Here is a 23,198-nt window from a genome sequence, read left to right as displayed (position 1 = left end):
TTTCTTGTCCATTGCCTCAGGGCATTCCTTCTTATGGAAATACTTTCCACTGGACCACAGACAAACAAGTCATGTCTCTGTTTAAAAGAAATGCCTTATATAATAAGCCCTGATCTTTTTGAATCATTGCTGCAGAGGATTTGGATTCTTCAACAGAGATTAGTCTTCTACAGCAGTTATTCACAAAAAAAGACCACCAGGCTTAGCATCTCTTGCCTTTAAGTTAATAAATTTCAATTCTGGTTCCTCACAGGTGAACACGTCTCCATTAAAGATGGCCACCATAGCCGTGCCAGGCTCAAACCAAAGAAACAGGATCATAGTGATGACCCAAGGGATCCCACCCTCTTCAGTAGGAGAGAATGGAGCTGGAGCTGTGCTGGGGGTCCCTGACGCTGGGGTCCCTACTGTTGGGATGTCTTATGTTGGGGTCCATAATTTTGGGAGCACTGTGCTCACACCAGTCAGTAACTTTAACCCAGATCCAAACCTGCTGCAGGAGTTTCTCAAAGTGCAGCCCAAAGCTCTGGGGGTAGGACTTGATTATTTCTAACATATATTATTAGATATACTCATAAACATGTCTTCAAAAGTCCAAACTGAGGTCACTTACCTGTAATTGTTTGTGTTTCCTCATTGATGTTTGTAGTCTTGCTTATCTCTGATCTGCTCTTTTATCTAGTTCAGTGATAAGACTCTATGCACTGGCACTTACACAAGTCACCACAGCCAGGGCTCAGAACACTGTGCTATGGAACAGTGGAACTGTGTTCCCAGGCGAGATGGATCTCTGGATTGAGTTGGAATGGTGTGTGTGATCCAGCGCTAATCATAATCCACCATCGCCACCTGATCACACTTACGTTCCCATAGCTAAATGTTAAATTTGCTCACAGCAATGGTCTAAAGCTTCGCAGAAGAGTCGAGTGTGTTACTGCAGCACAGGGGAACACAGTCCTGACAGCCTTCATTTCTGAAGCAAACATTTGGTTTGTTTCAAATACAAAAACCTAACTTCTTACTGTCTCTTCGGTCCTAGGCCGTCCAGATCATCATCGGGGTTGTGACGTTTATGTTCGGCATCGTGCAGATGGACAGTAAGCCCCCACTCTCTGCGATGAGTGGGATTCTCTTCATGGGCTCCACATTCGTAAGAGTTGATATTATTCATATGTTAAGTCAGAATTGCTAAAATAATCTAGTGTCTCTCAGCTCTGTTCCCTGAGGATCCTTCAGCTCCTCGTTGTGAAGCTTCGGGTCTGGAACTTGAACTGGAACATGGTCTGGACGCACCGGACTGGACCATGTCCTAACTGTTTACTTGAACCATGAATTTGTGTGTTGTTTTTATATCTTTTCAGTGCATCATCTCAGGATCTGTGACTGTTGCAGCTGAGAACAAACTTAACCCATGTCTGGTAGGTCAGCATCTCACAATCAAAGCATTAAAACTCTCAAACCATACATATACCACAAAGCAATTCTACATATTTTTTCTAGAAGTTGTGGCTGAGAACTGATGAAGAACCAAACTGCACTAAGTGTGACCAGGTCTAAAAAAAGGTTTAGTGCAGGATCCCTGTTATATACATATACAGTCCACTAGGGGGCATTATAACCAGCTTGGTATTGCAGCAACATACTAGTATGTATTGTATTGGTGCCTCACCTCATCTTTACAGCATGTACTTTATACTGACTCACAGAACATGACAAAAACAAACCCTATGATTCCACGAACAGTCAGAGAGACAGACTTTAATTTCAGGGTCATAAGCTGTGGACTATTCTTAGCAGTGCATTATGGGATAGTTTGAGTGCACTGATAATTGTCCACTATGACTATTATTTCACTAAATCAAAATGGCAGAGCCCCAAAGCAGTGCACTATATTGTGAAAAGGGCAGAGTTTTTGACACGACACTAATATATAGCAATAAATTTTGAGGTTTTAATTCTGTAAACATTTTCTTGTTTTTCTTCTGCAGGTGAGTGCCTCTGCCGGAGTGAATGTGTTTAACTCTATAGTTGCTGGAGTGACCTTTATCCTGCTGTCAATAGATTTTAGTTTCCAGGACATAAACCCCTATTGCACCTACTCTTCCTGGGACCAGTACGACTGCCTATTTTTGGTATGTGTTTTAATTGTTTTTTTTTTTTTCTTTAATATGTAAGTCACACATTTAAATAACTTTGACTGGATGTTTAGAATTATTTTAAGTGCCTTCAAGTATGTGTACACTGGCTGTTGAATTTTACACTGGTAAAAAACAACTTTTTATGGATTATCTTTTACTTTTTTGGTGTGGGGAACAACACCCATTATTTCCATCAACAATACGAAAGGGTTTCGTTATCATTAAGACAACATACTGTACAATAACACTGATCAACAGTGCCCTGAGAAGTGGTCAGCACTTTTGGAGACTGCGTATGGCCTCTGATGTGGATAGTACAATCATAATTCATATTTGTGGATGCAGTGATGAGCAGTGTTCATTAAAATTGGTTTTAAAAAATTATTCCCAAATGTTTACTGTTTCGTATTTCATGTTTGTTATAAACCGTCCTGATCCGAACAATCCCGAGGTCTGTAAATGGAGCTGCCCTCCTGAGGGTCTGGCTGTAAACGATTAATCTCCTTATTAACACCAATCAAACAACGTCTTATTTCAGTGTTACACTGTGTTTCAGCATCGAACCTTTGGGATCAGTGGAGTGCTGCTGGTTTTAAATGTGCTTCAGTTCTTCATCTCTATCTGCATCGCAGTGTTTGGATGCAAAGTGATCCGCCGCATTCAGCCAGTGGTGAATATCATAACACAGTGGACAATGACTGATTCAGATTGAATGCTCCTGCAAGGTTTTATTGGAAAGCATCAGTCCACACAGATACAGACTGATGACAGATGACCAACTTTGGCTCCTTAAGGTTGAAAACCTTACATTTGAAGGGTTTTAAAGAAGCTCCAACTGGCCATAAGTTCATGTTACATTTATTCTCATTATTATAATGATTATTATTATTATTATTATTATTATTATTATTATTATTATTATTATTATTAAGTACTTTCCGTAACTTTAGAAGCTCAAATTGTTGATTTTGAGTCATTTTCTGCACTGATTTTTTTCCCCGTATTAAAATCATATACTGACACCTAGTGGCCTGGACCTGTCAGTTAAACCTATTTAAAAAACAAAACATGAATGGAGCCCATGTTACCACTCACTTACCTTCTCACTTGCATATAAACTCTCTATTTTTATATATCTCTATATATTTTTCTCTGTTTTATAGGTCTCTGTGGTAGCTGTGGCTCCAAACCTTCCCTTCCCCATTCACAGCAATGATCAGGTAAGAGAATAGAATAGAATAGAATAGAATAGAATAGAATAGAAAGCCTTTATTGTAATTATACACAGCAAACACAGTATACATAGTACAATGAAATTGGAAGCTGCTCCTTAAAAAAAGTGCCCACAGTGCAATATTTAAATAGAAAAGTTAGAACTATCTAATAAAAACTATAGAAACATATAAGTACCCTATAGACAAATAGGACAGACAAACCAGATGACACACTGTAAATGTCAGTTAGTGCAGATTCTTATTTAGCAACGTGATGGCTTTGGGAAAGAAGCTGTCCCTGAGTCTGTTTGATTTGGCCGGTATGGACCTGTAGCGCCTACCAGAAGGTAACAAGTTAAGGAGGTGGAAGCCAGGATGGGTGTTATCCTTCAGAATGTTCCTGGCCCTACTGAGACAGTGAGAATTGTAGATGGAGTTTATGGAAGGCAGAGAGCAGCTAATGATTTTTCCTGCAGTATTGGTCACCCTCTGCAGTCTCTTTCTGTCAGCCTCTGTGCAGCTGGAGTGCCACACTGACACAGCATAGGTCAGTAGGCTCTCTACGGTGGAGTGGTAGAAGGTCACCAGCAAGTGCGTGTGTAGTGGCTCCTTCCTGAGCACCCTCAGGAAATGAAGCCACTGCTGGGCCTTCTTAACCAGTGCAGAGGTGTTGACTGTCCAAAAGAGGTTGGCGGAGATGTGAACTCCAAGGAATTTGAAAGATTCCCCTTGCTCCACACGTTCACCGTTCATGTGTAAGGGGGCAGGAGCAGTCCTGTTCCGCCGGAAGTCCAGGATGAGTTCTTTAGTCTTAGTGATGTTCAGTGCCAGGTTGTTAGCTGCACTCCACTCACCAAGTTTCAGGACCTCATCTCTGTAGGCCATCTTGTCTCCCCTTTTTATCAGTCCCACCACTGTTGTGTCATCAGCAAATTTCACTATGGTGTTCTCTGGGTGGGCAGGACTGCAGTCAGATGTGTAGAGTGAATAGAGAAGTGGGCTCAAAACACATCCTTGGGGGAGCCGGTGCTGATGGTACGGACGGAAGAGAAGTGACATCTCACTTTCACCTGCTGGGGTCGGTTGGTCAGAGAGTCTTTGATCCAGTAGCAGGTTAATGGTGGGAGCCCCAGATTGACTAACTTGGGGATCAAAAAGTCAGGAATTATTGTATTAAAGGCAGAGCTGTAGTCAATGAAGAGCATCCTGACATAGCTCCCCCGTTTGTCCAGGTGACTAAGCGCTGAATGGAGAGCGATGGCTATTGCATCTTCTGTAGATCTGTTAGTCCGGTATGCAAACTGATGCAGGTCTACAGTAGGGGAGAGACAGGCTCTAATGTGTTTTAGAACCAGTTTCTCAAAGCACTTGGTGATGACTGGGGTGAGTGCTACCGGGCGAAAGTCATTGAGACTGGTCGTGGGTGATTTTTTGGGGACTGGGATAATTGTGGCTGATTTCAAGCAGGCTGGGATGATGGCTTGCTTCAGTGACAGGTTGAAGATATTGGTGAAGACCTGTGCTAGCTGGTCCCTGGTACACCATCTGGGCCTGTAGCCTCTCTGGGGTTCACAGCATGAAGCGCCCGTCTCACATCCTCAGCTGCAAGAATGAGTGGGGGGGAGCCAGAGATGGAAGTGGGTTGTAGTGGGAGGGTGGGTGGTGTTGTAGTTAAGAGCTGTGCCTGGGTCTCAAAGCGGACATAGAAGCAGTTCAGGTCTTCTGCCAGGGCCACATCTGAGTCATCGGATGTCGTAGCACAGCCTTTGTAATTGGTGATGGACTGGATGGTCTGCCAAACCGGACGAGGGTTGTTTAGCTGCTCCTCCATTGTCCTCTTGTGCTCTGCTTTGGCGATTCTGATGCCTCTCCTCAGGTTAGCACGAGTGCTACTATATAGTGCTCTGTCGCCCCATCTGAAGGCCGCGTCACGGGCTTTGAGGAGCATGCGGACATGGTTAGTCATCCATGGTTTTTGGTTTGGATATACCTGGATTGATATTTCCACAGTGACCGTATCCATGCAAAGAAGTAATCTGTGGATTTAATACAAGGGTAATGGCTTTTAAGCGAGCGTGTAACTGCCTCTACTCTTCTCTTCTGAGAGAGTTTGACCGAAATGTTGACGTGTTATTTGTGAGGATTTGATGGAACTCTGTTATAACGTATCTATACACTGAGTGTAGTGTGCTCCCATCCACTGGTGGTGCTGTTTCACTAAATTCACACACACTCTCTGTTATGAACCTGATGAATAATCACAGAAACTGTGCTGTAAACTGTTGTGGCTGGACATTACACAGGAGACAGTCATGTAGCTCCATACCTACAGGAGATTAGGTTAAGGTTTAGAGTGGATATTTGACACAGAAAATGTAATTGGCTTTATCTTATCTTACTTTTTTTCTTATCGTACTAAAAAAACAACAACAAAAAACCAACAACTTGTATTTACACAAAAAACAATATTTATTGATCTATGTTCTCCTTTTTGCAGGCTGAATTTTACACAAACACAAATATGAATGAGAGACCATCTCCAGAAGCCCCCCCGCCCTACAGCCCCAGCTCAGACAAGCCAGAGTACTGAGGACCTGTCTGAAAAGGTGTAGAATAACTGTACATGTGTAAAGTATAACTCCTGACTTTGGATCACTTTATATCAGAAGCCCTGTTCCTCCAGTTGAAACTCTGCTCTGTTAATGCTCCCAGATCATTTCAGGACCCATAAACCAATAGAAACTCTCCAAATTACAAGATAAATATCTCAAAGTGCTGTTTATATTTAGCTGTAATCATATCAGCTGTAATAGTTTACGTATAAACTTACTTTTCCATTCAATGCACTTGGATTTTTATATTCTTACAGCATTTGAAAAAATAAAATAAAAATGTACATAATTACAAGATAAAATTCCAAACTTCTATTTTTGGTAATATTTGTATTTTTTTTAAATAATTGGAGGTAATTTAATTAAACACGAACCAATAAAAATGCTCTTAATTACAAGATGTGTCCTTTACTGTAAATGTTACTCCTGGTTTTAATCACTTTTTAATTAAAAAAGTTAATTTGTTCATTAAAAAGTCCTAATCTGTTGTTTGTAGATGATTTAATTTAGTTGTTTTTTTTGTGTATAATATCTGCAGATGTGTAAATATCTGACTTATGATTTTATATTTAAAACCTTATTAAATGGACCAATAAAAATTCTCTCAAGTTACAAAAAAAGAGTTTTAATGTTCTTTTTAAAAGTTGTTTTAACTGTTTTATGCCTTTTCATCGTTGTTGAAGCAAATACATAACACTTTTACACTAAAAAGCCTATGGAATGCCATCATTACAGTAGTCAGTCCCCAATGTAAGGAACTAACTACAGTCAGCATGTCACTGTGTTTGTGGATGGCAGTGTTTATCATAGGGTTAGATACAAATGTCCATGCCACTAGGTGTCAGACTCACTGGTGAAAATGAGCTCCTGGAGAATTTTTATTATTTTTGAATTAAATCCAAGTGCTTTTATTGACAAAAGTCTCCTGCCAAAACAGGAACACATCAGAGTCTAAACCTGACTCAATCTGAGCTTTTATGACAAAGACCTTCATTAAATGACCACATAAATATGAATCATCTAGAAATGTTTTACATTTTATTCTCAACCTTCTCGGAAGACTCAGATTTATCCACTTACTTAGTTTTGAATATCGTCCCTCTCCAATCAAAAACAGGTATCTCCATTTTTAGTTTACTGCATCATTTGAACCCAGTAGCTGCCCTTCACACTGTGTGTAAATTTCATGATGAATCAACCAATAGAAACCCTCCAAAATCACTCTGAATAAAATCTTTTTGCATTGTCTTCCACTGAAATTTAAGAAGGTTATTCCTTCTCTTGTAAAGTTGTTATTTTGAACAATTTGATGTTTTTGATTGGACAGTGACAATATAATAAAACATCAGCCCTTCAGACTTTCATGGACCTGCAGTGCATCAGCATCATGTGATTACATTTACCGTCAGTTTTTATTGTAGTTCCAAAGGTTACATCCAACAGAGGAAGCTATAAAAGAGTGAAACAATAAAAGACAAACAGACAAGAAGAACACAGCGCTCCTCAGGAAAAAAAAAAGCAGACCTCCACATCAGGTAAAATACAAATCCATGCTTTTACCTCAGTCACTGAGTCTGATTTGTGTCATTTATTTCTTGGTGAGATTTTAATTGATTTAATTGGATTTTAATGAACACAATCCAGTTTAAACCTTCTGCCATCTTTAAGGACACATTTTAAGATTTATGCAATGTGTTTGTCTTCTCCTTTCTTGAATAATGACAGAACACAGGAGATTATTTTTTTAAGAATGGAATTAAATTAAAATAGATGTTAACTCTGTGAAGGAGATGACCCTTTTGAGCTTGACATAAAATAAAGAATAAAAAATTTGACTCCATCAAATTTTGTCATCGTTTAATTGTTGGAGCCAAAGAAGTAAATGTTTTTATTCAAATCAAAATAAAATACTTTTAAAGTTAAAATTTCTGAGGTTTTCTCAGAGGAACAGATTCTCATTGGGTTTTTTTCTTTAGTCTCAAGGTGAATTCATGCATATTTGACTAAAAGAACGATCCCGGAATTGGACAAATATGCACTAAATATCATTAGTATCATCTATAAAAGGTACTCATTCATTTCTGACATATACCCAGCGCAAATTAAAGTTTTAAACCTAAAATTAACCTTAACTCTAACCCTGACTTGGCCCCGAACCCTAACCTTAAACCCAGTAATTTGACATCGCTCACAACCGTAATTTGGCATCGTTCATAGAAAAAAACAAGAAGCATCAAACTACGTTGAGGTTTCCTCTATTTTATGCAAATTAATTATGACAATGAAACATGAAAAATGAAATGACCCGTTCCAATAAACACTGACTCACTCACATCACGAGTGTAACTGAACACACCTACAACAGACAAACTCAGGACTTCATGAGCTCAGTTAGTGGATGTAAAATAGCCACCTTACAGATCCAGTTGTAATGTAGATATGAATCAGTAAAATCTGGGATGTTTTTTTTTTTTTTTTCATTTGGTTAGTTCCTCATTTTTGATTGTCTTGTTGATCATGCTGGGGTGGCACGGTGGAGTGTCTCTGTCACAGCTCCAGGGTCCTGGAGGTTGTGGGTTCGAGTCCCGCTCCGGGTGGCTGTCTGTGAGGAATGTGGTGTGTTCTCTCTGTGTCTAAATGGGTTTCCTCCACGTAACTCTCTGTGAGGAGTGTGATGTGTTCTCCCTGTGTCTGCGTGGGTTTCCTCCGGGTGCTCCCATTTCCTCCCACGCTCCAAAAACACACGTTGGTAGGTGGATTGGAGACTCAAAAGTGTCCATAGGTGTGAATGTGTGTCACCCTGTGAAGGACTGGTGCCCCCTCCAGGGTGTGTTCCCGCCTTGAGACCAGTGATTCCGGGTTAGCTCCGGACCCATCGCCACCCTGAACTGGATAAGGGTTACAGATAGTGAATGAATGAATGAATGTTGATCATACCACTCTTAGTCTGACTCTCAGGTGGTAAACCTGTCTAAATGTTATCAAGAGTAGGATAGTCCTCTCTCAGTCCAGCTCTACCCAAAGTTTACACCCATTAGCCACCATGTAGTTGGGGAAGTAGTGTTCTCCTCCAAGCGTGTTGTGCTCCACTTGGATTTGAATTGTTTGTGGTCAGAGTTGTTAATATATTTTTTTGTTTTTGTGTTTGAGTGTGATTCATTTGTGTCTTTGATGAATTCCCAGGCGAAGAAATCTCCAGTAAAGATGGCCACTGCAACCGCACCGGACTCTGACCAAAGACACGGGTTCATGGTGGTGACCCAAGTGGTCCCATCATCTGCAGCAGGACAGAATGGAGCTGGAGCCCGGGTCCCTAACGCTGCGGTCCCCATTGTTGGGGTGCAGAATGCTGGGATCCCTACTGTTGGGGTCCCTACCTTTGGTGCCACTAATACTGGGGTCCCTACCTTTGGTGCCACTAATATTGGGGTCCCTAATTATGGCGTCCCCATAGTGACATCTGTCAGCAACATTCAACATGTAGCTCAAGGACAGCTTCAGAAATTTCTCAGAGTCCAGCCAAAAGCTCTGGGGGTAAGACCCTTTGGTTTAACGTTATCACATATTTCTAATAGATGTATAATTACACATTAATAAAATATGCAACAACAATGGAACTACTCCGTGTTACAGACGACTTACAGTCACACCGCTCCTGTAAATGCAGATATGTCCCTAGTACAGTTTTACTCATGTAATTTATAGTATTTATCCAGACACGCTCATGTAATTACATCTCTAAATGCTGAAGTTCAAAATGATTCAGTGAATATGTTACTATTACTAGCAGCATAGTTGTAGCATCATTAATTATGGTCCTTGTTACTTACGGTAAACTGACCTCATGGATATTAAAGCGACAGTGCTTTTTTGTGCTCTGATAGCTCCACTTCAATTCATCCAGGATTTGCTGAACTGGACTTGTGCACTTGTTTTATTACATGAATGAACGTGTGAGGGCAGTGACTGTCTGTAATAAGGAAATGAGATAACTGGATGGAGGTAACCTCAATCTGTTCTGATAACACTGTCTGCCTTCTCCGTGCTTGAGCCATTTTACTGTTTCCAGTAAGAACAGGCATCACACTGTTGGCACGCAAATTCATTTTAAATAATTAATTCATTTAAATGATTGACTCAAAGCTCTTTTTGGACTCGTTTAGACTGCCACCTAAAGGTCAGAAAAATATGACCTTTGTGAGATTCGAATAACTATTTTTTAAGAGTGTACTGTAATTTAACTTGATGGTACATGATGTCATTTCTATATTTCATATATTTATAAAAATCTGAAACACATTTGATCTGAGTTTAAACTCTCCCTCTTCTCCACAGAGAAACACAACCTGTGACCTGCTTTGGTCAAAACCCCACAAGTCCCACAGCAGCCCTATTCAGAATGCCCACTTTCAGCACCTGTTCCTTTAAATGATAATGAGCCGCTCGCTGTTCACCCCGACCCCGAGCGCACAGCAGTGAGGAGCGAGGAGCAGAAGCTCTGGTTTTTAGCCGTTTTTGCTCGGTTCTCTTTCTTCTGCGTTTTACCTCAGTGCTCTTATTTCTCCGCGCTCATTGTGTCCGTTTTGCTGTGTTTAACCTCGTCTTTGCGCTCTCACATAAACGCGGGTCCAGTGCTGTGATTGGACAGACTCAGACAAGGAGGTGGGGCCATTCTAAAGTCTTGACGTCAGAAGCGGAGCAAAATCAGAACGACCCTGTGTTTATCCTGTGAATGTGGTCATGCACTGAACAAGGGTTTTCTTCATAATATGTCCTCTTTTAACCTGGATATATTGAACTGGAATCTCAATAGCTTTACCCTTCTGTTTCAGACGATCCAGATAATGATCGGAGTGCTAAACTTATTGTTCGGCATCATGATGGCTGCCACAATGCTATCGTTTTCTGTTTATTCTGGAGTGTCTTTCTGGGGAGGCATCATTGTAAGAGACCTTTGATGTTATTGAACCATAATTATTGAATAGATCCAGTGTCTCTCACCTCTGTTCCTGAGAATCCTGTAGCTTCTCTTGAGGTTGTTGACACAAAACTGAAGCTAAAACTGGATTCCAGGATCAGGATTGGGACACACTGAACTGGCTCATGTCTAAGTGTTCATGTCCCTAATCAGGGTCTGTGTTTTATCATTTCAGTTCATCGTCACCGGCTCCCTGTCTGTTGCTGCCGAGAACCATATTAATTCCTGCCTGGTAGGTCACCATATGTTATACATTAACACCTCTATAGCCAACAGTGTAATTGTCTACAGTGCTTACACACACACACACACACACACACACACACACACACACAAAACGCTTGACTTTTATTTTTTCATTCTTTTATGAGCTGGAAGGGAAGGACTGCAGTATAATAATTTCACTGATTACTTTGACTGTATTTAAATGTTGCTTTGTGTTGTTTGTGCTCTGGTCCATCATACCCCCCCCCCCCCCCCCACAGGTGAAAGGCTCTCTGGGAATGAATGTGTTGAGCACTATATCTGCAGGAATTGGCATCATATTCTTTATACTGGACTTTGTTGTTGATGTGTCATACTACAATTACTACTTCTGCTATAATGGCTCATACGAAGCGTGTCAGGTTTATCATCTGTTCCAGGTGGGTACTGGATTCTTTCTGTTTATATAAATCATTCTCCTTGTGTCTGTGTGGGTTTCCTCCCAAAGTCCAATTACATATGCTGGTAGGAGGAGTGTCTGTGTGGGTTTCAAACAAGGACAAACAAGTTACAGAAGATGAAAGAAAGGAATGAATGACTCTGAATGGACTTTAGTTTGAATTTTAAATGGCTGAACATGAACACATATCTTTTCCCTTCGTTATAAGTGCTGTATGCCCCAGATCTTAGTGAAATAAAGCTGACCACTGCGTGTATTTGTTATTAATAAAAAAATATCCCTGCATTTCAGAGTCGCTCCTATGGGACCAGTGGTATTCTCCTGGTTTTCTGCATTCTTCAGTTCATCATCTCCATCATTCTGTCATCGTTTGGGTGCAAGGCCACATGCAGCACTGAACCGATGGTGAATATTCACCTCTACTCTTATGTTTCATGCTCTTGTTCAACCAAATAGCAGCGCTGTCATAGAGCCACTGCCTGATTCCAGAACCTGCCTCTTTCAGTTGACAAACAATTTTCAGACAAGAGTTGACTTATAACTCACTCACTCCTATTTAGCAGTACTTTCATCATTCACAAGGGGGTGAGTGCAGTTCAGCATCAGAGCAGTGCTCTGCCTCAATGACACTGCATCACTGTTTAAACAAGTGGTGTCTCTCACTCTCTATTTTATAGGTTTCTGTTGTAGCGGTGCCTTCGAACCAGCCGGGCTGTTGTTCAGTGATCAATCCTTTTTACCCTCAAAGCGGGCAGCGGGTAAGATCCCTTTCAGAATAAGAGCCTTATTTTATAGCTAGATTATTAACACATATTAACACTAAAATCAGATTGATGGTGGACATAGTCTCCCTCTACTCCAAAGGGAACACAGTTCTGGGGTCTTAATGAAACCCATGTGATCTGCTTTGGTCAAAACACCACAAACACAGCAGAGCTTTGTTTGGGACCTAGCTCTGTCTAATACCATTGGACCAAGTTAGTAGTTAGAGTAGTGTTGCAATCTTCCAGCCACAGCGCCTGACCTTACTCATGTTCATTTGGCTGTAGGACACCACATCCTCACAGCAATTCAGTTCTCTAACTTCCATCAGTTTAAAAAGTGCAGCATATCCAAAGAGAGTAATTAATGAGTACATTAATGAGTACTTTACTCATCCGGTCCCTCTATTTGATAGTTCCTGTTCATGTTACCACACACACAAACACACACACACACACACAAATATAAAGCAGGTGATATAAATAGCTATACACAAATGCATTGTTTGAGGGTAAAAACATTAGTGTGTTCCATAATTTATGCATGAATTCAGGTATGTATTGGTTTTTCAGTTTTTTACAAACCGGATTCCAAAAAACAAATTCCAAACAAATTGTGAATAAAAACTGAATGCAATGATGTGGAGGTGCCAACATCTATTATTTTATGATGTTGCATCCAGTAGAGTTTTACGGCCCTGACACTTACGCACAGCAATTGTTCCAGATTCTCTGAATCTTTTGATGATGTTCTGCACTGTTGATGATGATAACTTAAACATCTTTGCTATTTTACGCTGGGTAACACCATTCTGGTATTGCTGCACTATCTTTCTGCGCAACAATGGTGGAATTGGTGATCCTCTTACCATCTTGGCTTCAGAGAGACACTGACATTCTGAGAAGCTCTTTTTTTACCCAATCATGTTGTCAATTGACCTAATTAGTGTTAATTAAGTGTTAGTGTTAATAATAATCAAACTGCCTTCTTTTTCCAGGATGCCTTTTACATCACAAACCCCGCTGTGAATGTGAGCCCATCTCCAGCCAACCCCCCGGCCTACAGCCCCAACTCAGAGAAGACAGAGCAGTGAGGATCATCTGAGAATAAAGAGCTGGAGAAGAATCCTGACGCTCTGCATCAGGGGGCTTTATTTTGATCTGAAAATATTTACAATAAGTGTAAATGTTTAAATTATGAATTGTGATTTTCACTTTCTCAAAGCATATTTTATATATATATATATTTTTTTTTTTACAGCATGTGAAAACATTGGGGAATATTTCAGGGGAAATTAACTAATAGGAATGCTCTGAATTACAAAATAAAAGTCCTAAATTTTCAGTCTGTTTTGAATCTGCGTAATTTGTGAACACTGTGTGACCCATTAATGACGAATGCATCAATAAAAATGCTTCAGAAATACAAAATAAGAGTCCTGATGATCTGTTAAAAGAGTTTTTGGTTTGTTGTGGAGAAAAGTGAGCCTGTTTGGTCTGGTCCCACAGAAGAGCTCACACTGCTGAAAGAGTTAATGCTGCGCTGATAGAAAGGGGTCAGAACACATGTCAGCGCAGGCTGTGGTCAGAATGCCCATGACCCCCGTGTCCAGCCCTGCTCTGGGTAGAAGATGATCCCAGGGTGCACTGTGAGGAGAAATGTTCCTGTTGACCCAAGGCATCTATACAGCACCAAAAAGGGCTACAGTGTCAAGCTTGTTACAACAGAAGAACCGTTTTCTAAAAGGTGCTGTATAGAAACATCTATAGCACTTACTTCATCAATCTGAAGAACCTTTTCACAGTGTAAAAGAACCCGTTCGTCATGCAGAAGGACGACTTCCTTCAATGAAGGATCATTTATATGCGTGAAGAACTAGTTTCGCTTCCTTAAAGAACCATGCTTTTTAAAGGGAAGCTTGCATATGAAGAAACTTTAAAGGGTTTAAAGGGTGTCAGGTTTATCAGATGTTTCTGGTGGGTACTGGATTCTTTCTGTTTGTATAAATCATGCATTCTCCTTGTGTCTGTGTGGGTTTCCTCCCAAAGTCCAAGTTCATATGCTGGTCCACAGGTGTGAGTGTGTGAGTGACTGGGTGAGTGTGTGAGTGACTGGGTGAGTGTGTGAAACTGTCCACAGGTGTGAGTGTGTGAATGACTGAGTGAGTGTGTGAAACTGTCCACAGGTGTGTGTGTGTGTGAGTGACTGGGTGAGTGTGTGAAACTGTCCACAGGTGTGAGTGTGTGAATGACTGGGTGAGTGTGTGAAACTGTCCACAGGTGTGTGTGTGTGAGTGACTGGGTGAGTGTGTGAAACTGTCCACAGGTGTGAGTGTGTGAGTGACTGGGTGAGTGTGTGAAACTGTCCACAGGTGTGAGTGTGTGAGTGACTGAGTGAGTGTGTGAAACTGTCCACAGGTGTGAGTGTGTGAGTGACTGGGTGAGTGTGTGAATGACTGGGTGAGTGTGTGAGTGACTGGGTGAGTGTGTGAATGACTGGGTGAGTGTGTGAAACTGTCCACAGGTGTGAGTGTGTGAGTGACTGGGTGAGTGTGTGAAACTGTCCACAGGTGTGAGTGTGTGAGTGACTGGGTGAGTGTCTGGGTGAGTGTGTGAAACTGTCCACAGGTGTGAGTGTGTGAGTGACTGGGTGAGTGTGTGAATGACTGGGTGAGTGTGTGAAACTGTCCACAGGTGTGAGTGTGTGAGTGACTGGGTGAGTGTGTGAAACTGTCCACAGGTGTGAGTGTGTGAGTGACTGGGTGAGTGTCTGGGTGAGTGTGTGAAACTGTCCACAGGTGTGAGTGTGTGAGTGACTGGGTGAGTGTGTGAATGACCGGGTGAGTGTGTGAAACTGTCCACAGGTGTGAGTGTGTGAGTGACTGGGTGAGTGTGTGAATGACCGGGTGAGTGTGTGAAACTGTCCACAGGTGTGAGTGTGTGAGTGACTGGGTGAGTGTGTGAAACTGGTTTAAAATGAGTTTATACCTTTTCCCTTCGATATAAGTGCTGTGTGCCCCAGATCTCAGTGAAATAAAGCTGACCACTGCGTGTATTTGTTATTAATAAAACCATATCCCTGCATTTCAGAGTCACTCCAATGGGACCAGTGGTATTCTCCTGGTTTTCTGCATTCTTCAGTTTATTTCATTACATGTTTTATTTGTTTAAAATAAAATTCACTTTAAGTAAAGGTTCATTAACAATCTTAAAGATATTATAATTAAAAATGGCTCTTTAAGGAACCAGTGTGCTTCTCAGTGGCACTGCTTAAATAACCTTTTGCAGCACATTTATTTTTTTGAATGCAAATGCTCCCTGTTCAGTAGCTTCTCTCTGCACTCTCCCATCCCCCGGGCTGTTACTATATGTACGGTATATATATGTATGTGTGTGTGTGTGTGTGTGTGTGTGTGTGTGTGTGTGTGTGTGTGTAAATATGAGGTATGTTCTTTCTCAGAAGAGAAGAAGGAAGTACTGCCCTCCCTCGTCATTGTAGCCCCTCCTCGTGAGGAGATAAGTATCCAAAACAGCGCCCTGCTCCCATTTCATTAACACACACACACTCACACACCCACTTTCCTGGATTCTACGCTTCACAAGTGTATTTCCCCCTTCTTCTACAACCCACCCTTTGTTAAAGGCAGCGCCAGACTGCAGGGGTTTTACTGAACTCCTTCAGACAACAACACAACAACAGCACTTCATTTCAGGTAAATCCCCAGCCAGCTTTTCTCTTCCTCTCTTTTACACTTCGTTCTTACTTGAACACAGATGTATCTCCACGTTCCCGTCATTTCAGAGCAGCAGCTGTTCTTTACCCTCTCTCGGTCTTTCACCAGAAATGGACCGATAGAAACGCTCAGAATTTACTGAGAACTAAACCCCGTGTCTTTAACTACCCTTCAGTTTTAACAGGGTTTGGTCCTTCTCTCCTGAAGCTGATTTCTTGCAGATGTTTTCGAGTGTTGTTCCCACAGCAGAGACACGTTCCTACCCCACCACCGCAGTGCGGATAACGGTCTGTGGTTGTTTACATGACGGTCTCTGCTGTCTGTGATGTGATTTGTATCAGTACCCGTGAATATCACCCACCCCCTTAGATGTCTTAGTTGTTAATTATTGCTTTTATAAATGGTGTATAAAACGAAAACAGATTTCTATAAAGTAGCTAATGTCAGTCAGTTTAAAGTGTGTTTGGTAAAATAAGGGACTGCGTAAGTATTCTCGCGCTGAGTTGAATATTGTTGAATATAACTATGGCAACTGTTGCCTGCGTTATTCCCCAGTCAGAGCTTTACAGGACACAGACAAAGAGAAAGTAGCGGTTAAAGCCGTTCTCAGATTAAACCTCAACCGCGGTTCACCACGTAAATCAGGCGGGAGACTCAAAGATACACTGGAAAAAGGGTGTTTTATCTCAGGAAACGAAAACGGAGCTTTTTGGCCTTCTGACTAGACGCTTTAACACTGCGCATGACCACAAACGGTTCATAGCTGCTGCTCTGACTTTGACTCTGACTCTGAACCACACTCTGAAATCATATTACACACAGCAAAAGAGCACTTCCATGGGATCAGCTCTGTGTCTCAGGATTCCGGGGAAGAAAGATTGTTTTACCTTCAGAGTGACGTTTAAATTTGAGATTTTGGTTTAAAATTGTATAAGCCTACTCTATTTCTATCTTTATATAAATCCCCTGATTTTTAACTAACACTCCTTTGATACGGAGCTGATATTGCTCTAAAATATGCAGTTATTTTCAGAGTCACGTTTTAAAGTGGCCGTTTCACAGCGAGTGCAGCGGAACACAGTCACGGTAAACAATTTTAAAATAAAAAAAGGAGTCGACTCCTAAAGATTTGATTCTTTCTGCGTCTGGGATTGGCTCGTATCAACTGTTGTACATTGATTCACAGAGTCGAATCACTAGGAGTCGACTCCGTTTCCGTTGGAGACGCTATGCTATGCTAACTATGCTATTTTAAATATAATGCACTAAAACTTAAAACTAGACAAAAACAATTATTAAAGACTTAAATGAGACTAAATATAATGCATGGTTTAGTCAAAAGATTAAAAAAAGCAGTACTGCAAAGAGGAACTGAGTAAAATGGCAGTGTCCACATTATTTTGACTATTATTCCACTATTAAAAGCAGGTCATTGCCCTTGTACTGACAGTGTTTTAAATGTATAGTTTTCTCAGGTGAGTAAATCAGCTGGAGTTAAAGATGTCCAACCCTGCTGTACCCCTCACCAACACTGGGCCTGGCTACACCATCGTGACCCACGTGATCTCCCCAGAATCAGCAACAGCTCAAACTGGACAGAACCCCCCCAGTAACAACCCCCTGCAGCGCTTCCTCAAAGGAGAACCCAAAGCTTTAGGGGTAAGTGCTTTACACTTGAGCCCAGCTCTCTACTCTGCTAGAAACACTGGGGGGAAAAGGAAAGCAAGGCTGGGATTGGCTGAAACTTCTGGAGGATGGCCAGGACTTTCCCAGAACTGAGCTCAGCCTCTGCCACAAACACGGAGAAGGAGCTGAGGGAGGAGATTCAACATGTTCCCTCTGTTTTCTTCCTCAGTCAGAGAAAAAAACACAATTTCACAACACCGCAGCTTTGACGCAGAATCAGAATTTCATTTGTTAAGTAACACAGTTGGGGGAGGGGTACGGAGACGTTTCCTCTCCTGGTCTAGGCCTGTGCGATTTGGCCAAAAATTACATCATGATCAACTGATACAGACGATCTTCACGAGATACACCTTTGTAGTGTGGTCACAGATTTAAAATAATATAATTCTAAAGATGTAGGGTGAATAATAATAATAATAAAAAAAAACATTAAAGACTTTGTTAACACTATTTAAAATATCCAAATATTTACTAGAAAATAATATACATTAAAAGTATGCAAATGATTGAAAGATTTCACCAGACATTGTAAGAATGGGGGTGTGTAGGAGTGGTCAAGGATATTAACAGGAATGGAAGAAAGTACAGGAGACTTTTAATAACAACAACAGAACTAAACAGAGAGGCTAGGGAACGAGAGAGAGGGACTAAACACAAGGGCTAGGACACTAAACACAAGGGCTAAACAAAGACTAAACACTAAACAAGAAGTTAAACACTAAATACTAAACAAGAAGTTAAACACTAAATACTAAACAAAGCTTTACTGAACAAAGGGGTTGAACACAGAGTTAGGCTAAACACACAACAAGGCTTTAAACATATAACTAGATATAACGTGACAAGAAAGAGACATGAAGAGGAGCCAGCATGCATTCAAACAACATTGATACATTAAATGACCCACAACAAGAAACACTGAACAGGACTATATAAAGACCACACCAACAAGAGACACCTGGACACTAAGACACGTGACACTAGATACACAAGGGAAGGGTATCACATGACCAGGGAACAAGCAGAAAGCAGACACAAGACAAGGGGAAACAGTCACATGACAAGGGGAGCACAAACAAAGAACAAAAACAGAACAAAACAAAACTAAGCACATTACAGACATGTGTAAATTTACATTTTCATTATCGTGACTCGAGGATAAAAAACGGACACACCAAAAAAAAAAAAAAAATTGTAAAACCATAAAAAATAATGTGAAATGTGTCCTGAATAAATTCAAAATAAAAACATCTCCACAGTTCAGTGCAGGCGCTGCTCCAGAGACTAAATTATATATTAAAGAGAGTCTAAACACAATCAGAGCGATTTCATCAACATTTCTCGTTCACTAGCTGTGAATAAAGAGATATCAGGTAATAGCCCTCTGTTGGGAGCCTGTAATAATCTTTGTCAGTGTTCATTTTTAGCTTGTGCTAAGTGGCTATTTAGCACTTTGGCTAATGAACCTGAACTCAGAATCACTCCATGTGATAATAACATTAATAATAATAACAATAACAATTTCTCTAAATACATTATGTTTAAAAATACAGGATAAATATAATTTAATCCCATCATTTGTTATTCTCCATGAGGTCTTTTTCAAGTTAAATATAAGTATATCTGACAAACTTAAGGGCACAGCAGGTAGTGTCTCTGTCACAGCTCCAGGGACCTGGAGGTTGTGGGTTCGAGTCCTGCTCTGGGTGACTGTCTGTGAGGAGTGTGGTGTGTTCTCCCTGTGTCTGCGTGGGTTTCCTCTGGGTGACTGTCTGTGAGGAGTGTGGTGTGTTCTCCCTGTGTTTGCGTGGGTTTCCTCCGGGTGGCTGTCTGTGAGGAGTGTGGTGTGTTCTCCCTGCGTCTGCGTGGGTGTCCTCTGGGTGGCTGCCTGTGAGGAGTGTGGTGTGTTCTCTGTGTCTGCGTGGGCTTCCTCCGGGTGACTGTCTGTGAGAAGTGTGGTGTGTTCTCCCTGTGTCTGTGTGGGTGTCCTCCGATTGAGTGTCTGTGAGGAGTGTGGTGTGCTCTCCCTGTGTCTGCATGGGTTTCCTCCGGGTGACTGTCTGTGAGGTGTGTGTTGTGTTCTCCCTGTGTCTATGTGGGTTTCCTCCAGGTACTCCGGTTTCCTCCCACGCTCCAAAAACAAACGTTGGTAGGTGAATTGGAGACTCAAAAGTGTCCGTAGGTGTGAGTGTGTGAGTGAATGTGTTAGTGTGTGTTGCCCTGTGAAGGACTGGCGCCCCCTCCTGGGTGTGTTCCTGCCTTGCACCCAGTGATTCTGGGTAGGCTCTTGACCCATCGCCCCCTGAACTGGATAAGGGTTACAGACAATGAATGAATGAATGAATGACAAACTTGTATATATTCTAATGAAAGCTGTTGATGCAAAGGATTATGGGAATTCTAAGGCAGCGAAGGATGCTTCTATGTTTCCTTCCAAAATCGGACAAACTGAGGAACCTGATTCACCTCGCTCCCTCCCTCCCTCAGAATAATGCCTCAGTAGACAGCACTCCAGTCATTTCACACACCCCCTTAGTTTCAGTGTCCCTTGGTCTGGTGTTTTATGTGTGTGAGTTTCTGATAGTTTGTCTATTTCTGTGCCCTGCTCTTTTTTAAAATTTTTATTATAATGTGCTTTTCCTGGTTTTGTTATTTGTTATAAATAAATGTACTTGCACACGCGTCCTCCTCATCCCTTTGGCTGACCGCAACAGACCTGACTATCACGATGCATACTGCTGTCGTCTTATCTCCGAGGTCTATTCTGAAAAACATGTATTAAATATATTCCTGGAAGTTTATATTAATTTCTGGCAAACAAGCGTGAAAAAGCAGCCAAATGTGGCCCAAACTGTGACATCTGGTGGTCAGGTGGTGCAAATACAGTGTCCTTGTTGTCTTCTGTTTAATTACTTTCAATCAACGTGGGAACTGGCGGAAGGTGGCGGTTTTGTGGGTGGGTCTATTTGTAGCTATTTGTGTATTTGTAAAGATACATTTGTGTGAAATATCTGTGTGTGTGTGTGTTTCCTGATACTAATCCCTCCCTCTATCCTCCACAGACCTTCCAAATAATGACTGGTCTCATCACAATCTTAATGGGAATTGTACTAGCAGCCGACTCTAATCCTCTTATCATTATCTTCAGTGGGATTGCCTTCTGGGGCTCTTTGTTGGTGAGATTTTTTTATTAAAACGAGAGACTAGAAAAACTATTTTCCAATGCCATTTCCGGTCCACTCATATTTCTCCTCTTCCTCAGTACATCACCGCTGGCGCTCTGGCTGTTTCAGCAAGCAACAAGTTAACTAAATGCCAGGTATGTAATACACACATTCATTATACATAATAATAATAATAATACCTCAGTCACCCCTGCTGATAACTAGCTAGGACTCCCCCAATCACACACAGTGCCACCTACAGCACTGGACATCTCAGCAGGATCTCAGCGTAAATCTTCACAGAGAACATCAGCATCTGACTGTGGCTTCTACGGGCTGTTTACTGAAGTTGTTTCCTGTTTTACGTCCAGGTGGTCGGCTCTCTGGTGATGAATGTGTTCAGCGCTATCGCAGCAGGAATATCCATCATTCTGCTGTCTTTGGATTTAGTTATATGGGGGTATCGTGGGTGTAGATACGGAAGCAGCTATTATGAGCATTACTATAACTGTTCATCTGAGGTGAGACATATATTTGTTAATTTTTTGTGTAAAATGCAATCAAAAAGAATCTATGTTTTCTTAATTTGCAGCTTTACTGACAAAAGCACAAAGAAAAGATCTCCAATGTACACTTAATGACTTGATTGAAATTTGTAAATATAGAAGCATCTATAGTTTGGTGCTTGAAATACACTCAGAAAGTTGGGAAATGTACCTGGTGATGTTTCACAACCCAGTCTCTAATAGGAACAGTGGGTTTTTGTGTCGCTGTTTGGGACTGAACACAGCTCCACGTCCCAGATGAGTGTAGTTTTTGTCCCTTTAAATCAGATTTTACAAATGCCTGGTTTATGCTGGTGGGCGGCACGGTGGTGCAGAAGGTAGTGTCTCTGTCACAGCTCCAGGGTCCTGGAGGTTGTGAGTTTGAGTCCCGGGTCCTCCGGGTGGCTCCGGTTTCCTCCCACGCTCCAAAAATACATGTTGGTAGGTGTATTGGAGACTCAAAAGTGTCTGTAGGTGTGAGTGAATGTGTGAGTGTGTGTCGCCCTGTGAAGGTCTGCCGCCCCCTCCAGGGTGTGTTCCCGCCTTGTGCCCAGTGATTCCGGGTAGGCTCCGGAACCTCCTGGCAGCCGCCCTGAACTGGATAATGGTCACAGACAGTGAATGAATGGTTTATGCAGGATGGCTAGTCAGCACTCACAAAAAGAAATCAGTTCCAAATGCCAGGGACTGGATATTTCTGATTGAAAAGCAAAACAGCTGTAATAATGTCTGAGGTAACTGGCTAAAACATTGGCCTAAATATTCAATTTGGAAATAAAGTAATTAAAAGAACAACTCTGGGAAAACTGGGAAAAACTAAGTGTGTTTAATGAAAATAATATAATTAATGATGGTAAAATTGCGAAGCTGTTTCTTTGGCGTTATTCTGTGTGCTCTGTGAGGTCTGAGAAGGTTTATTAGTGTCGCTGAAGAAGCCCACTGTAGCCTAGAAGAATTCTGATACACTGTAACATCACACGTACTCTTTTTATGTGAACAAAGGCTCTTACACAAAGTCTTATTATCAGTGCACCTGCTGGAACCAAAGCAGAAACCAGACACGACCAGTTCAGGGCAAGGCCTGGCTGAGGCCTGAGGCCTGCGAGTGTTGTGTAATAAAACCTGACTTCAAAAAGAATGAAAACATTGTTGATAATGACATTTTCTGTCTTTCTAACCAATGGGCCTGGGGAGCTCAGCAGAATCTCTGGATACAAAAATGATGTGTGGCATATGGCCATAGGGACAGGAATATTTTAAAGTATTTAAAATGACCTGTGAGCTCTGTAGGCTAATGGAAAAATTTAGAAATCTCCAAATGTCTCCAGTTACACTTCACATTATAATAAAACATTATGCAGAAACTCTGATTGCAGAGATTCTGAACTAAGCCCTATTCTAATCCCATGACTGGTTTAAACAACAATAATAAATAACTTTTATAAAGGCCATTTGTTTTGTTTTTGCTGGTAGAGAGTGAGTGGTTGCTCCTGTAAAATGTTGATGATGATGTTTTTCAGCTGACTGATGGGATCCTGGGAGTTCTGCTGGTTTTCACTATCGTTCAGTTCATCGTCTCCATCTGCCTCTCTGCGTTTGCCTGTAAATCCTGCTGTTGCAGCAAACCAATGGTAATTACAGACACACAGATGCAGTACATCTTCAAATCTGAGCCTTGGATCCAGGTTCCATGCCAGGGTTT

At 41.4% G+C, this 23,198-nt stretch overlaps 3 protein-coding genes across 4 annotated transcripts in view; all 3 read left to right on the top strand.

The window, feature by feature from the left end:
* Nucleotides 1-274: 274 nt before the first annotated feature.
* On the top strand, nt 275-5,985 carry LOC136691521 (membrane-spanning 4-domains subfamily A member 4A-like). Its single transcript, XM_066664080.1, has 7 exons — nt 275-532; nt 1,040-1,150; nt 1,362-1,418; nt 1,989-2,132; nt 2,695-2,808; nt 3,302-3,358; nt 5,850-5,985. The coding sequence occupies exons 1-7, from the start codon at nt 275-277 to the stop codon at nt 5,940-5,942; spliced, it is 834 nt and encodes a 277-aa protein (XP_066520177.1). The 3' UTR covers nt 5,943-5,985.
* A 3,183-nt stretch (nt 5,986-9,168) lies between these two features.
* LOC136691519 (membrane-spanning 4-domains subfamily A member 4A-like) lies at nt 9,169-13,461 on the top strand. The gene is made up of 8 exons (XM_066664079.1): nt 9,169-9,268; nt 9,383-9,498; nt 10,797-10,907; nt 11,118-11,174; nt 11,428-11,586; nt 11,898-12,011; nt 12,284-12,364; nt 13,366-13,461. Exons 1-8 carry the CDS (start codon nt 9,169-9,171, stop codon nt 13,459-13,461), a joined length of 834 nt encoding a protein of 277 aa, XP_066520176.1.
* A 2,457-nt stretch (nt 13,462-15,918) lies between these two features.
* The window catches only part of LOC136691168 (membrane-spanning 4-domains subfamily A member 4A-like), a 94,681-nt gene continuing 87,401 nt past the window's right edge, over nt 15,919-23,198 (top strand). For both annotated transcript variants that reach the window (XM_066663545.1, XM_066663541.1), the window contains exons 1-6: nt 15,919-16,080; nt 17,568-17,760; nt 20,850-20,963; nt 21,050-21,106; nt 21,323-21,472; nt 23,017-23,127. In XM_066663545.1, coding sequence (XP_066519642.1) covers nt 17,602-17,760; nt 20,850-20,963; nt 21,050-21,106; nt 21,323-21,472; nt 23,017-23,127 — 591 coding nt within the window. In that variant the 5' untranslated portion in view covers nt 15,919-16,080; nt 17,568-17,601. The remainder of the gene's footprint in view (nt 16,081-17,567; nt 17,761-20,849; nt 20,964-21,049; nt 21,107-21,322; nt 21,473-23,016; nt 23,128-23,198) is intronic.

The sequence above is a fragment of the Hoplias malabaricus genome, chromosome 3 (genome assembly GCF_029633855.1).
Source record: "Hoplias malabaricus isolate fHopMal1 chromosome 3, fHopMal1.hap1, whole genome shotgun sequence".
Lineage (NCBI taxonomy): Eukaryota > Metazoa > Chordata > Actinopteri > Characiformes > Erythrinidae > Hoplias > Hoplias malabaricus.
Note: the sequence above shows the minus strand (reverse complement) of the source record. Positions and strands in the feature narration are given on the sequence as shown.